Here is a 17,476-nt window from a genome sequence, read left to right as displayed (position 1 = left end):
ATAGGTGTATATGACATTCTTCTTTCAGACAAATACAATCGGAGTTATATTTAAAAAGTTCAGGCTAACGTTAATCCCAGCAGTAGCCTAGTTGTAGTTGTGTTTGAAGTCCATAAAAAAATGCAGCTGTCCGTCAAAAAACGTGCTCCTCACGGCTCCGATGGGTTAATAGAGCCTTCTAAAGGAAACCTGCCTTGAAGTCTTCCATTGAAACCCACGGCTGTTTAAGCCACAAGATGGCGCCAGCGTTAAGCAAAGAAGTAGTACCGGTCAAGATAACTCGTAGTACCCGGATGAGCGGGTGTTATCTGGAAATAACGTACCGCTGGAATGCGCGATTGACCAATCAGAACCAAGTACTTTTGTCGCCGTGTAATAAGTGTATTTAAAATTATGTTATGACCTTATTATGTGCGTTCGCTCAGCGGCTGCTGTGACCTGTTCACAAGGCTAAGAGAAAAGCGCTTCTGCAGAATAAAACTGAGGAAAACGCAGATATGATGCGATTGACAGGCGACTCGCTCAAACACTATGCTGACATGTCCCGGTCATTAGTTAAAATAGCAATTTTCTCACAATTTACAAATAGTTGGAAACATTTGGGATATTGTAAGAACTGAACTGAACAAAATATTTGACACTGGCCTAGTGGTTTTTGGATATTATACTGCAAAAATACTACATAGTGCACCTTTAACAGTACATAACATATTGCAATACACACAATATAATGGGAGACATATCAAAGTTCAAAATGTTGATGCACATCTCGCTGGCTCATCTGTGACCAGGACAGCAAGTCATGTGTATCGAGAGCTATGGGTATCCAGGGTAATGTCGGCATACCACCACATAAGACATGGACAAACCACATCCAACAGGAGTGACTGTCAACACAAGATGAAGCTGTCTGAAAGGGATGTCCAGTTACTAACCAGGACTGTATCCAAAAAACATAAAACCACAGCTGTCAAACTCACTGCAGAATTAAATGCACACCTCAACTCCCCTTTTTCTATCAAAACTGTTAGTCGAGAGCCTCAGTCAGAGTCAATATTCATGGTCGGGCTGCTATAGCCAAACCTTTGGTCACTCGTGCCAATGTCAAATGTAGGTTTCTATGGTGCCAACAGTGCAAATATTGGGCTGTGGACTATGTGAAACATCAATTGCTTCCTGATGAGTCCCCCTTCACTTACATTCCCATGTGCATGGGATTTAAGGTGTGGAGAATCCCCAAAGAGGCTTAAAGATGTCATGAACTGGCTTATTTAAAAAACTGTTGTCTGAGGTGTATTAATGACATACATTTGTTTTTAACATTCGAGAACATCATATCTAATAAGTTATAGGCTATTTTCTGCACTGGTTTTGAGGCTCTCTTCTAAAAGGCTAGGATTGGCTAGGATTGGATAAGATTTGCATATTTAATGAGCTTCAGCTCCTGTCACATCTATGCCCCTGTCAGTTCAGTTCACATGAGGTTGGGATTGTTGTTGTTTTTTAAAGCGGCAACCGGAATGATTCTCTCGATCACAGCAGGGGCGTCGCACCCGTGGGAGATATGGGTGTTTTAACACCCACACTTTTCCTGGTGAGAGGGTTCATGCCCACACTTTTTTCTGCACTTTTTCCGCAGTTTTGCACAAAAAAACCCCCGCTTTGCAGCAGTCGCTCCTCCGTTTCTCTGGCCGCTCTGTCTGTGTCTGCGCTCGCTTCCCTCCCCCTCAGTATTAAATATAATTATATTTGTTCATATCATATCATATTTTCTTTATTTCTGTGATGTGTTTTTAAGTCGCGTTATAATTTTGTTTTGAACGGCTTGTGATTTACAAGGGTTTCTATAAAAATTTTTTTTTTTTTTTTTTTTTTTTTTGCGGGTGCTGTGAATTGTATTAAAACCAGATCAAAAATTGTAATAATAAAAACTAATCATAATAATTATTAATGTTAATAATAATATAGGGAGCCCCCCCCCCCCCCAAAAAAAAAAATATATATATATATTTATATATATATATATATATATATATATATATATACTGCCCTACAAAACAAAAAGGCAGTAACTGCATTTTTGGTCAAAAATGAGTTATTATCATTTTCATGACATTCAAGGCATCCTTTGTTATGTGACAAAACATCTGATCTCAAATGTGGGTCGTTTTGGAGAAAAATGGTAGTCGTTTGTACAGTAACTGCAAAAAGCCCAAGTAAAACAAAGCATGAGTACAGTAACATCCAATACTGTATTCTTGTTATGTTTTACCTAACAAAATATAACTGTGTTGCTGCGCAGTGAAGTTACTGTTTCCATGGTGAACACACATAACATAGAATAGAATAGAATATAACTGTCCATAAACACAGCTATCGGTGCAAAAGTTTTTCTTTATCTTGACAGTTGTCTGTTCAACTTAAAACATTCTCTTCGCGGCCGCTGTTTAAAGACTATGTCCGCTGTTCAGAGAAGTTAGCGAGTTGTGAGCAAAACTGACATCTTTCTCTTTACTGTAAGCATCCATTCTTTCAACAAAAACAAACTTCTGCAGAGCACTTATATTTGGATTCCCCTTAATTATATTAACCTATGAAAATGTTGTCCCTCTGCATGACTGCAAGCTTCTATGTTTAATCCTATTATTGTAGGCCTAATGTAACTTATGAAGCGGGTGTGTTGGATTTTCCTTCTTCGTTTTCATTAACGGTGCAAAATTATTCATTTATTATTGTGTTAGTCATTATTTAGGCATTTATTAGTGCCTAATTCATGCATTATTATGTCATGGACCGAATTGAAGTTATTCCCTATACAATGAAATATTATGATATACAGACATCGATATACATATATTGATCAGGGTGGAAAAATATTGACCTAAAATGGTCAAATTAGTTTGGGTTTGGTATATCCATGTTCAGGAAAACAAATGGTTCCAATTATTTAAAATACAGTGTATCTAACACTCCCAGAGCCCAAGTTGTGGCAAAATAGTTTTTTGAGAATGTGTAGTTACTGCCTTTTTCCTTGGTATGGTGCCACGTTTTGGGTAAGTAATACAAAGCAAGAATACAGTAACTGCAAAATAGGGGTAAAATATCAAATAAAAAATGAGGATTGATATGTACAAAGAATAAGCTAATAATAAGGAAACAAAACAGCCACATGTCCAGTTATCTACCTACAACTACTTGGGCTGGATGACAGGATAACTTTAAAAGTCATTTTTCTCAGTTTTGCACTCAGCGTAGTTACTGCCTTTTTGCTTTGTAGGGCAGTATATATTGTCCCAGTTTTTTTAATTAACAGACAATAACAAATATTTTCATTGATATTTTGACCAGTCAAATAGGAAATGTCCCCGGTTCCCATTTCAGAAATCTGGTCACCTTATTGTATGTATTTGTACCCTTCTGTCATTGTATTCATCTATTTTATTAAACAAACCACACCCACATGCCTGTATATGCGAACGATGTTTCATTTGTTTTGTTGACTGCTTTAGCAGGGGAAGAGAGGGCAAGATGACAATGAAAGAATTGAGAATTGATGGAGATGAGAGAGCAGGAATTGACAAATAATTTACTGCCCTCTGACTTAGTTTTACAGCCATTTCTCATAAATGTTTGGCTTTCAAACATCTTAAAAGGCTTATATGTAGATCAGAAAAATCTCAGGGGGAGCATGCCTCCGAACCCCCCTAATGGTGTAATTAAAGCACCTTTGTTTCCTGACCATTTATACGTTTGTGATCCAACAAACAGATTTTGTGACTTCTTCAAAATGTCATGTTTCACAACATGAAACAAACATGTTAGCATATAGCATATAGCATATAGTCACAAGAATTTGTGATTTAAACTTTGTGGGGAACTTTGCCAAATAACAGTGTGTGTTTGGACTGAATAAGGTGGTACATGATCTTGGTCAGTAATTTGACAACATTGATGTAAATATGATATGAAAAAGGTCCACTTTTTGGAGGAAAAAAAAGAAGCGTAAACGTCTTTATCAAACAAACACAATGATCAATTTCTCATCCCCGATTGATTGAAATATTATTTTTGTATTACTTGGCCCATGCGATCGGTGGATATAAGCTTGAACCACGATCACACACACACACACACACATGCGCGCATAAGCCCAGATCAAGAAAGGAATATTATTTCACTATTTGAGATTTACCGGCCTGCCGTCAGGCTTACATTTTTGGTAGCCCGTTTAGAAAACACATAGCCTTGGGACTACTATTACAAATAAAAAAGACGTTTTACTCACATAAGTGTGTTGCACCATTCCTGTTGGATCCAATATAGAAGGCACAGCATTGTGTTTTAATTTAACCAGCATGACCTGAGACTTGTTTACAAACAATTCCACAGTTAAATGAAGCAAACATGCATACAGTCCTTCCTACTCGAGCTGGAACTTCATTAAAAATAAATGAAGTATCGCACAATCCTAATATTATGATCCGAAGTCGCCGCATATTATGATTATTTAGCGACTGTGCTCTTCCACAACCAGTAATAGCGCAATATCTTGCTATCTTCTCCATCATGTTTATTGTTGCTGGCTAGCGCGATCCGAACGGCTCCATGAGTCGGTGGGCGGGGCTACGGAATTACACACGCTTATTATTCTGTAGAGGCTGTGTTTCGCCACAGATGACATCAGGATGCGCACACGATCGTTTTCTGGGCCTGGTGTCTATAAAAGCTTTCCTTTGACTAACAATGACATTTTCAGCTCTGAAACTTACAGGATATTCTTATCTTATATTACCGTGACCTTTTATTATTTACCTGCAATGTTTGGATATACTGCAAGAGCATGCAAGTTCCCATACTGTGCTTAATGGGAACGTCACTGCTAAAATCTACCGAACCATTCTGTCAAACATTGTACCCTGTAGGGGGTGCTGTGTATTAGCATGATAATTCACCAAAATGCACAGCAAAAATTGTGACAGAATGGTTTGACGAATATGAACGGAAGTTGAACATCTCCCATGGCCTCCTCAGTCAATAGATCTATATATTTTTAGCCTATTTGTAATAGTTTGGAGGAGCAAGTCATAAAATGTTTTTCACCTGTATTTCATAGTGCCACTGTTCTGGGAGAGCAATGGCTCAAAAGCCCTCTGGCCACAATGTAGGACTTGTATTTGTCATTACCAAGATGAAGTGACAGTGTATTGACCACAGAAGGTGGCCCTACACCGCACTAATAAATTACTCTGGTATAAAATCAGGTGTTTCAGTGTTCATTTAATTCATTTAATACTAAAAAAGCATTGATCCAACTTTTTTCCACATTAAAATAAGCTGGTTCCCTTATCGAGGGAACTTCCCACTGCGTCGAAACGCTTTGGGGATGCTCCCTAAGCATCAGCGAATCTGAAGTCTGAATAAACACTAGTCCAATCCGATTGGTCGTGCGTGATGACGTCATTGTGACGGCGTACCCGGAAGTATAAAAGGGGAGCCGGCGCATAATGGCGGCAGTTATTGCTCTTCAGCATAGCGCTCTCTGTTTGGTCTGTCTATTTACTGTTGTCTGTCCAGTTGCGAGTGTGTGTGTGAAAGATTTATTTAAAAAGTATGGAAGAGAGAAGGAGTGCATTTAGGCAGTGTGTGCATCCGTGTCCCCGTTACATCTCGGGATCGGATGCACACCTGTTATGTGTGCAGTGTCTGGGTGTTCAGCACGCTCGGGCGGCTCTCGAGGGAGCCGCCTGTGAACACTGCGAGCGGCTGACACTCAGACTGCTCCGCTCTCGGCTGGCCGTGTTCGATGAGACCGGCCAGCCTCGTGAGCCCCGTGGTTCTGGACCCGTGGTCGCTGAGGCGGCTCGGCATCGCAGATCATGGGGCTCACAGCGGGACTTGTCAGAGGGTTTCGGGACTGCCGCGGCACTTTCCCAATCCTCCTCTGACAGTTCCGACGATCTTCCTCCCCGTGTGGAAGCCCGCTTGGCGGCATCTTCCCCCGGGTTGGAGGGTCCGATGCTTGAGCGGTCTGATTCTGAGGAATTAGATGTGCTCAGCATCGAGGCGGGTGACGTTAAAACACCATACACACTGCTTCACTCATAAAATAAGGTGCTCAGGCAGTCCCCGAGGGGGCTGCCTGTAGTAACCCGGTGTTCTCCGTTCCCGTGCGGAAGCCCGCGATGCGGCTCTTCCCCGGGAGGGAGAACCAGATGCTTGAGCGATCTGATTCCGAGGAATTAGATGTGCTCAGCGTTGACGGAGTGAAGCAAACGAGAGCTCGCCACCTTATAATGCAGGCTCGATCTCGCGTTGCCGAGGCAGCGCGTGCATTAAGGGTCTGCAACAGAAGTGAACACACGCTAGATGTGTACATGTGATACTGTTTAGCGAGGCTTGCAGTCAGCCCCTGAGGGTGCTGGCTGTGGTCGTTGAGAAATGTCTCGTAGCGTACAGAAACGTGCGTTTTCGAGTGTTTCAGCCTCGCGCCTGTGGTCTTTCATCTCGAGGGATGAAAGCCAAATATGTTGGGAACGATTCGAATCTCGCGTTGCTGAGGCAGCGTGTAGATGACGAGTAGTTGAATACATATTTAAACAGTATGGTCTGGTGATTAGGGCTGCATTTAATTCTGAGGAATTTAAATTAAACATTATCTGACTTTGAGGAGTTAGATATGTCTATTCAGCCTATCATTCAGCATGTTCACGTGATGGGTGATTATGGTGGCATTTATTTCTGAGGAATTAAATGGGATTTATCTAACTTTGAGGAGTTAGATTATCAGCCTATCAACCCAGTTGTGTTCACTATTTGGGTGTTTTTGGTGGCATTTAATTCTGTGCAATTAAATGGGATTTATCTGACTTTGAGGAGTTAGGTATTTCTGCCTATCATCCAAATTGTGTTCGCTTGTATATTTATTGCTCCCGGGGAGCGTTCGAGATCACCTCCTCTGTGGAGTCTTCTGGAAGTCGATGCTGCGATCCGCCGTCTACGACGCTCGGGCCACATTGGCTTCCAGCGAACGCATGCTGCTCTAGCCGCCTCTAGAAAGACTGCAGCTGGGCAGCAAACGCGTTCGCACACAGAAAATCCTCCCCGACTAAGCCCTGCCGGGTGGCCGCTTCAGGGGGTCGGGCAGGAGCCTCGGTGGGTACCAGAGACCAGCCTTGAGAGGCTGGTTCCCCTAGTAGAATATATCAGCGCATAGTCATTATGCTCCTGAATATATCTGTTGGGCCCTGTGTACCATGGGCAAAGGGTGCAGACTGCAGTTCAGTGTTCCACCACCGGGTTTCATCGGTGTGGCCTGGATAGTGGTGTGCCCAGCCCAGTGGCCTGCTGGCCAGCCCCCTCTACAGAGGAGCGATCGAGGTCGCCTCCTCTGTGGAGTTTTCTGGAAGTCGATGCTGCGATCCGCCGTCTATGACGCTCGGGCCACATTGACTTCCTGCGAACACATGCTACTCTAGCCGCCTCTAGGGAGACCTCGGCTGGGCAGCGAACGTGTTCGCACACTGAAAATCCTCCCCGACTAAGCCCTGCCGGGTGGCCGCTTCAGGGGGTCGGGCAGGAGGTTTGGTGGGTACCAGAGACCAGCCTTGAGAGGCTGGTTCCCCTAGTAGAATATCTCGGCGCATGGTTATGCTCCCGAATATATCTGCTGGGGCCCTGTGTACCTTGGGCAAAGGGTAGAGACTGCAGTTCAGCGTTCCACCACCGGGGTTCATCGGTGTGGCCTGAATAGTGGTGTGCCCAGCCCAGTGGCAGGTAGGGAACAGGAAGTGTGCTCCCTGAGGGTAAAGGAGGCTATATTGTGTATCCCTCCGCCAGACAGGGAGTCCGGCTTTACGGTCGCTACCTCATGGTTCCCAAAGAGGATGGAAGGGTGCGTCTATTATTAAATCGGAGGTACTTGAACCGTTCTCTGAGGAGATTCAGGTTCAAGATGCTCATTATCCCATCGTGAGTCAGATCCAGTTCGAGGACTGGTTCGTCACGATGTATTTAAAGACGCATATTTCATATCTCCATCCTTCCTGCCCACAGGAGGCCTGAGGTTCGCTTTCGGGGGCGAGGCGTACCAATATCGGGTTCTTCCCTTCGGCCTCACTGTTAAGCACACCACTGTGAAGCACTTTCAGAGAGTGCTGGGGCACATGGCAGCAGCGTCCAACGTGATACCGTTCGGCCTGCTACACATGAGACCCCTCCAGTGGTGGTTTTCCCCCAGAGGGAATCCCTTTCGTATGATCAGGGTAACGCGCAGATGCCTTCGTTCCCTAGTCATATGGAAGAAACCTTGGTTTCTGTCCCAGGGGCCAGTGTTGGGAGCGTCCTGTTGCCGGTAATCCGTTTCAACAGACGCCTCCCTCACTGGTTGGGGCGCGGTCATGGACGGCCGCTTTGCGAGGGGCCCGTGGGAGGGCCGTCATTCCTCCTGGCACATAAATTGCCTGGAGATGATGGCGGTCTACAAAGCTCTCAGGAGTTTTTTCCCGGACCTCCGCGGCCAACATGTCCTGGTGCGGACAGACAATACGGCTGTCATAGCGTACCTCAATCGCCAGGGAGGGTTAAGGTCGCGCCCTCTGTTCAGACTGGCGCATCTAATCCTCCTGTGGTCCCAGGGGAAACTGTTGTCCATCAGGGCAATGTACGTCCCGGGGGTTCAAAATCAGGGAGCAGACATCCTGTCGAGGCAGGGGCTGAGGCCCGGGGAGTGGCGGCTCCACCCCGAGGTGGTGGAGGCCATGTGCGAGAGGTTCGGCCCAGTGGAAGTGGATCTGTTTGTGTCTCGAGAGACGTCCCACTGTCCACTGTGGTTCTCCCTCACGCATCCAGCCCCGCTGGGGTTGGATGCCATGGTACAGACGTGGCCGAGGCTGCGTCTGTACGCATTTCCCCCGATTGCTCTGCTCCCGGGAGTCCTGGAGAGGGTCCGTCGGCAGGGGATCAGTCTACATCTGGTAGCGCCCCGTTGGCCGACTCGAGTTTGGTTCTCAGATATCATAGCCCTGCTGGCAGGTCATCCATGGCAGATTCCTCTGAGGAGGGATCGCCTGTCTCAGGCGGCGGGTACGATATTCCACCCCCGGCCAGAGATCTGGAACCTTTGGGTCTGGCCCCTGAGGGGGCCAGGTACCTAGAGGCTGGCCTGTCGGCAGAGGTGGTAGAGACCTTACTCAGTTCCAGGGCTCTGTCTACAAGGAGACTCTACAGCCTCAAGTGGAATGTGTTTTCCACTTGGTGTAGGGGGCATGAGGTGGACCCAGTTAACTGCCCAGTGGCTTCAGTGCTGGAGTTCCTCCAAGATTGCATCTCTGCGGGCCTAACCCCGTCCACACTCAAGGTGTACGTGGCTGCCATTGCGGCTTTCCACACTCCTCTGGGTGATGGGCCTCTGGGTAGGCACCAGTTGATTGTACAGTTCCTCCGTGGGGCTCGGAGGATGAGGCCTGTGGCTCAGTCCAGAGTTCCAACCTGGGATCTGGCAGTGGTTCTCGAGGGGCTGGCTGAGGCCCCCTTCGAGCCATTGGAGTCAGCAGAACCGAAAAATCTGACCCTCAAGGTGCCTTTTCTCCTCGCCATTACCTCTCTGAGGAGAGTGGGAGATCTCCAGGCCTTGGCATTAACGCCGACTTGCCTGGAGTTTGCCCCGGGTGGAGTGAAGGCCATCTTACACCCTAGGCCAGGCTACGTGCCTAAGGTCCCATCGAGGGTGGTCAGGTCTTTGGTTCTGCAGGCATTTCATCCTCCGCCTCACGTGACGGCGGAAGAGGGGAGACTTCACCTACTCTGCCCGGTCAGGGCACTCAGGGTGTATCTGGCGAAGTCTGCACAGTGGAGGAGATCACAACAACTGTTGGTGTGTTTCGGCTCACCCAAGAAGGGGTTGCCTGCGTCTACTCAGACAATCAGTAACTGGATTGTCCAGGCGATAACCATGGCTTATCAGGTGCGCAGTTTGCCTTCACCTGTAGCCGTGAGGGCACATTCCACCAGAGGTATGGCCTCTTCGGTGGCACTCCTTTCTGGGGTCCCCTTGCAGGATATCTGCGAGGCGGCGGGGTGGGCTACCCCACACACACTTTTATCAGGTTTTACAGCCTGGATCTCCCTGCGACGCCTGGCGCGAGGGTGCTCCAACCCTAGTTGTGCCCGGTTTCCGGCTTCACACTAGGACAGGCGCTACCCTCGGTGTGGCCTAGTGGGTACTCGTTCCCCAAAGCGCTTCGACGCAGTGGGAAGTTCCCTCGATAAGGGAACGGCTCGGGTTATGTATATAACCCTTGTTCCCTGAGAGGGAACGAGCACTGCGTCGTTCCGCCACACCTCGGCACGCCTGGAGCGCATGCTTCAGAGCAAAGAACTGCCGCCATTATGCGCCGGCTCCCCTTTTATACTTCCGGGTACGCTGTCACAATGACGTCATCACGCACGACCAATCGGATTGGACTAGTGTTTATTCAGACTTCAGATTCGCTGATGCTTAGGGAGCATCCCCAAAGCGTTTCGACGCAGTGCTCGTTCCCTCTCAGGGAACAAGGGTTATATACATAACCCGAGCCGTTTTCCTGGTATTTAGAAATGACAGGTACCTATCTAAACTTGATCTCTTACTTTTCGATAATCCATCGTTTGGACTTTGCACTTACTTTTCAGGAGAAATTTTGCAGAATTCTGAGGCATGGATTTAAATATCATAAAATGGAGCTATTACAGGAGCTGACATGTGTCACCAAAATGTGTAAGAGACAAACAGGCAGGGTTTAAAACTTTGTGAATGACAGTCATAGAAATCGGTGGAAATTTTCCACCGGAGGAACAGATTCTGTGTGGGCTTGAGAGTGCGTCATATGTTAATGCGGATATATACCAAATATGTCATCCATTACATTAACGGGTGATATTAAACTCATATTTTTATAATGCACTTCTTCACTAAATAATAAAAACTAAATCTTCTTAAATTTATTCAATCCAATATCTAAACATCTCTAAAATAAGACTTAAAGGTTACTTGGGAACTTAAGTAACATTTATATAACGTATTAATGTCATTGTATTACATAATAAAATATCAAATCAATTGGCAGGCAGGAATAAAGCACATGTAAACTTTAATGTTTCATTTTCATTTCATTAATACAAGGTTTATGTTAGATGATAAAAGAAAAACAATGGTAATAATTATAAACTTGCTTTGGCATTTTGCAATCCAACAGCTGTTCTTACTAAGACTTTTTAGTAAACTTTACTTAATGTCCAATAATTTGTTCCCTCCACTTCTGCAGTCATCGTTCCTCTTAGTTGCATTCACTAATTTTCCAGTTATCTTGAATGTTATTGAAAATACAATGAAATACTTTGGGAAAGCGTCACATAAGCTGACTTCATAAATTTATGTTGATTTCCTAAAATTTCTCACCATTACGGTGATCAGTGTTCCCATTGGTTGGGCACTTGGAACTTAATTGATATATATATATATATATATATATATATATATATATATATATATATATATATATATATATATATATATATATATATATATATATATATATATATAATGCCTCTATATTTGTGACAATATCCAACAATTGACCATGCTTAAGTCACACACAGACTGCATGCAAAACATTCAGCATGTAAAACACAACAATGGTAACATTTTTTTTAAACACTTAATAAGACCAATACAAGTTCATTTGCTGTCATTATTGGGTTATACTGACAAAAGCAAGCTAAATAAATTGGTAAAATAAAGCCAAAAATAATAAAACGGAGTTATGATTGCCCTGTGATTAATTTGTTCATGCTGTAATGCATTCTGGGAGTACACTTCCTCAGCTCACAGATAGAATTATGTCGACACAACTTGAATGGTTTAAGCAAGAACAACTTGATGCTATTAAGCTTACTTAATTGGGTGTTAAATTCAGCTTACTTGAGAATTTTAAGGCAATCGGTTTCCTAATATTTTCCTAGTAATGTGAGCACTGATAACAAGTTAACACAACTAATAATTTTGAGTTAAGTATGCTTAATTAACAAGTTTTCTGTACAAATTTTGTTACGTTTTGTTGTCAACTAAAAAATGATACGCTACTTTACTTTTTTAATTTTAAGGCAATTGGTTTCCTCACTTTTTCTAAGTAAAGTCAATTTATTACATTTTACAGTGTAATGCAATGACATTCAAAAACTTTTAATTGAGACTTAAGTGTCCAAATACTTTGTGGGTCTCTGCAACCTCAATTAAGAAAAATATCCTGAATTTAATTTATTTCTCTTAATCCATTGGTAATGATTGGGTGGGCCAGGCTGTCAACATTTACTTTTGAACTCCTTCAATATTCAATTGTTCTTGTCCACATTTTTTTTTCACAAACTATAAACAGTCTTACCGGGGGTCCTGAAATCCCTGGTTCTCCCGATTTTCCCCGTCGACCCTGCAACCCAGAACACAAGAGAATAAGAAAAGACAGACCACTTCAAGAACAGGTTCATGTTAGGCAATGCTGGGTGGCAATTAGAAGAAGACAGCTCCTCTTGTAGCAGTGACTAATCTGCTTTTAATTAACAGAAAGAAAACAGCTTAATTGCAGAGCTCTGTGTGGTGCATCGCTTTCTCTGTTCCACCCAAGTCTATCACCTCCCTTCCAGCTGAGACAAACCCCGGCCACATCAATCAAAGAAGGCCCTAGGTGACAAACAGAACGGGCCCCTGTGCACGGACCCGAATGCTCACCTGGACATAATGGACGCTTCACAAATATAATAACCACCTTCAATCCGTATGCTCGAAACACAAAGAAGCAAAGTGCGTGAGGTGGGCTCAATGGAAGCCGTCAAAACTGCCAGTCACCGGTTTAATTTTCGATGCTGTGCGATGACACGAGCGTATCGGAAAAACTGACATAAAGACAGCCGATGTGGCAACCTTGAGGAAATTAGTTTCCACATTGTCCCACGATGAATGAGCCGGACGTTTTTGCTAAATTCATTTTATGGAGATGTTTTATATACACGCACGGTGCAATTTCAGCAGTATGTACACCTTTGTTAAGAATTCAGTAGGCGGAGGAGGAGGACCAGGAGGACCGTTTTTTTTTTCTGTGTGTATGTGGGGAGTGTTTGTACGATTGCTGGTCATGGTTGGATGAAAGAGAAAGTGGAACGTGTACACAAAAGGCAGTGGCTTGACTGTATCCTCAGAACTGTTCATTTGCATAGTCTTTGATTAGATAATGTTGAGTTTGTCAGCGTTTGTCATTTTCATTACCTGCAACATAAAGAACTCCCAAAAAAAATGAACCGCTTTCATCCTCAGGCCCTGAATGAACATATGTGTGCTGGTAATTTCAGAGGAATAAGAGAACATTAACATTAATGACAAAAATAACAAGCAGAAAGAAGATCCTTGTATCAGACATTGTTTGAAATCCCCTGCTCAGTTGCTTCTCTTCCTGAGGTCCTGGTGGGAAACTATAGCCTCATTTTAGGGGATGGTTTCGAACTGGTTGTTTACTGCCCCATATCTAAGACTCCATGATAGGGTAGTCGCTTGATATGGTTTGAGTGTCTTTTTTATGTTCTCAAACATATTGGTTTATGTTGGTTTTTGGAAAATAGTGGGTGGTCAACCAACCAGTTTGGACCAGCTAGAAAACTGTTCCTAAACAGATAAACCATGTCCTTACCATACACAATACAATAGGATTCCCGCAACAAGCTAGATGTGACGCGACTATAAGAAAAGATAAAACTTAAAAAAATAAAAAAAGTGTGTGGGTGGAGTCTCTTTGCAAAGACACTGCACTCACAATAAAATTGTATTATGTAATATTTCAGATATTCAGATTTATTTCAGATAGTCAATATGGATTTAGGAAAAAAAAAAACTCAACAGCATTAGCATTAACAGAACTCATTGAAGAAATAACAAACGCTACAGATCAAAATAAATGTGCAGTTGGGGTATTTATTGATCTAAAAAAAGCATTTGACACAATAAATCATGAAATATTAATCAGTAAATTAGAACAAATTGGGATCAGGGGGGTAGTTTTAAATTGGGTAACCAGTTATCTGAGAGACAGACAGCAATTTGTGAAAATAGGAGAGCATTCATCTGAATGTTTGGGCATGAAATGTGGTGTCCCACAGGGGTCAGTGTTAGAACCAAAGTTATTTTTACTTTATATTAATGATATTTGTAAAGTATCAGAAGTATTGAAGTTTGTACTATTTGCAGATGACACCAATATATTTGGTTCAGGAGACAACTTAAAGCTACTTTCACAATTAATCACCTTAGAATTCTTAGAATTAATAGATTATCGATAAATTTGAGTAAAACAACGTTTATGATATTTGGAAACTGTAAGCCAAATCAACAAGTACAAATACAGATAGAGGGGTTTAACTTAGAAAGAGTACATGAAAATAAGTTTCTCGGAGTAATCATAGATGAAAAGATCTGTTGGAAGCCTCATATAAAATACATTAAAACCAAACTGTCTAAAAGTATCGCAATTTTGGCTAGAGCTAAGTATATACTGGATCTTAAATCTCTTCGCATCTTGTATTGTTCATTATTGTTACCGTATTTGAACTACTGTGTAGAGGTGTGGGGAAGCACTTACCGATATTCACTACAGCCATTAGTAATAATGCAAAAACGAGCTATGAGAATTATTCATAATGTTGGATTTTGTGAACATACAAATTCATTATTTTGGCAGTCGAGATTATTAAAATATTATGACCAAATTGAATATCAAATTGCTGTATTCATGTTTAAAGTAAGAAATAGACTATTGCCTGGGAATATACAAAAGATGTTTTTTGAGAGGAAGGGAGGGTACAACTTAAGGGGATGTGGAAACTTTAAGATTAATAGATTTAGAACAACAAGGAAAAGACTTTGTTTATCAATATGTGGAGTTAAATTGTGGAATAAAATAGATGAAAATTTAAAGCAATGCTCCAACATATTCCTCTTTAAAAAAATGTATAGAGAAAAGATTCTTAAGAAGTATCAAGAAGTACTGTAGGAAAATGGGAGCGCTCCTTTGTTAAGAGTTATAACATTTGTTAGTGGTTATTTTGAATTTATGCATGTATGTATATGGCATGTGGAGGTATGTGTATGTGTCGGTGGATATAGGGGTATAGGTATATATATGGGTGTATATGTATAAATACAAATGTGTACATGAGTATGTATATGTGTTGATGTATATATGTGTATGAGTAGGCGTAGGCATATGCATGTTATTTAAAGAAAAATAATAATTAAAGGGGTAGGAGTATTTAAGTTTTACTTCTTCCTACTCCTTTTTCGTTCATGAGATAGAATTATTAATTTTTTTTTCTCTTTCACCTTTACTTGTTTCTTTTAATAATGTCTGAACATTATTGTATTTTTATTTCTCTCATGTTCGAAAATAAACAAATAAACTAACTAAAACTAACTAAACTAATAGGCAGTCATTCTAAGATTTTGCAGGACTTTTTATCTGTTTTTTTGCGGCCTAAAATTACTGAATTTGTGGCGGCTTTTCTCAACATTTGTGGCGATATTTGCGGCATTTCTTTTTTTCCAGTAAATATATACCACAGTATTCAGTACACTGTATTCAGCAGAAACTGGACTACCATAATATTTGAGCAACATGTATGTACATGATTGTATTTTTAAAAGAATTATGTTTATGCATTTTTTTTGAAAAAAACTAACAAAACAAAAAGTAAAATTAAGGCCTCAAAACACAACAGATATGTGTCCACAATACTTTTGACTAATGGGTGTTGTTCAAACTGATGTGGAGTCATTGAGCCTGTCATATGTGAAGGGGTGTAAATGTTCATGAATAATGCTGGGAATCACAACTGAGGGAACAAAAGACCCGCATAATGATCTGCATAATGAATGAACTTCAGGTATGTGACTGAGAACTAAGCAACAGGACAAAAGACATACATTTTGTTGTAGTTTATTTAGAATGTAGTCAACAAAGGCCTGTGGGAACAAATGTAGCCTATTATATTTTAAATAATCAAAATATTTGACTACACTGCAAAAATGCTCTTCTTATTTAGTATTTTGCTCTTGTTTTCAGTCCAAATATCTAAACAATTCTTAAATCAAGATTAATTTAGTAGATAACTAAAATTGTCCGTGGGGTAAGACAAATCATCTTATTTCTGTTTGGGACATACACAAGAAACAAGATTTACATCAGAAACAATCTTATTTTTCTTCCCCATTGGCAGATAATTTAGCTTGTTTTAAGCAACAACAAAAAAAAACTCCATTTTGATTTTTTTTTGCAACAAAACAAGACAAAAAGCTCATGTCATTTTACTTATCTAGTGAATGCATTTCAGAATTTGTATATATTTAGATTAGAAACAAGAGCATCTTTTTGCAGATCTAAGGTGGCACCAACTGATTTGGCAGCTCTGTGGGGGCTGACAGCACTGAACTAGAGTTGATACAGATAAAATTCACTTTTATTCTTATCATTTAAAATTAGTGGAAAGGGCTAATAGAGGTGATAGAGGTAATTAGTCTCAATAGAAATCAAGACTCATCAGACAAGGCAACATTTATCCAGTCTTTAACTGTCCAATTTTAGTGAGCTTGTGCAAATTGTAGCCTCTTTTTCCTATTTGTAGTGGAGATGAGTGGTACCCGGTGGGGTCTTCTTCTGTTGTAGCCCATCCGCCTCAAGGTTGTGTGTGTTGTGGCTTTACAAATGCTTTGCTGCATACCTCGGTTGTAACGAGTGGTTATTTCAGTCAAAGTTGCTCTTCTATCAGCTTGAATCAGTCGGCCCATTCTCCACTGACCTCTAGCATCAACAAGGCATTTTCACCCACAGGACTGCAGCACACTGGATGTTTTTCCCTTTTCACACCACTCTTTGTAAACCCTAGAAATGGTTGCGCGTGAAAATCCCAGTAATTGAGCAGATTGTGAAATACTCAGACAGGCCCATCTGGCACCAACAACCATGCCACGCTCAAAATTGCTTAAATCACCTTTCTTTCCCATTCTGACATTCAGTTTGGAGTTCAGGAGATTGTCTTGACCAGGACCACACCCCTAAATGCATTGAAGCAACTGCCATGTGATTGGTTGATTAGATAATTGCATTAATGAGAAATTGAACAGGTGTTCCTAATAATCCTTTAGGTGAGTGTGTGTGTATATATATATATATATATATATATATATATATATATATATATATATATATATATATATATAGGTCTATATTATATGTACAATAAGCAGAATAATTGCAATAAAGACAAAACTAGTGGATTAGATAAGAAAGCATGACGATCGCAGTGTCAGAATGCCAGTTTGCCAGCCAAGTCACGTCTCAATGCCTCAGACAGTCTGACGGCAAATAAAGATAAACAGTAAATTAATTACTTTTTAATGGTTTGT

At 41.7% G+C, this 17,476-nt stretch overlaps 1 protein-coding gene across 3 annotated transcripts in view; it reads right to left on the bottom strand.

Moving 5' to 3' along the window:
• LOC137045021 (collagen alpha-1(XIX) chain) overlaps positions 1-17,476 on the bottom strand; it is a 305,351-nt gene that overhangs the window by 114,294 nt on the left and 173,581 nt on the right. For all 3 annotated transcript variants that reach the window (XM_067421446.1, XM_067421447.1, XM_067421448.1), the window contains exon 15: positions 12,417-12,461. In XM_067421446.1, the coding sequence (XP_067277547.1) occupies positions 12,417-12,461 (45 nt within the window). The remainder of the gene's footprint in view (positions 1-12,416; positions 12,462-17,476) is intronic.

This window comes from Pseudorasbora parva, chromosome 17 (assembly GCF_024679245.1).
Source record: "Pseudorasbora parva isolate DD20220531a chromosome 17, ASM2467924v1, whole genome shotgun sequence".
Classification (NCBI taxonomy): Eukaryota; Metazoa; Chordata; class Actinopteri; order Cypriniformes; family Gobionidae; genus Pseudorasbora; species Pseudorasbora parva.
Note: the sequence above shows the minus strand (reverse complement) of the source record. Positions and strands in the feature narration are given on the sequence as shown.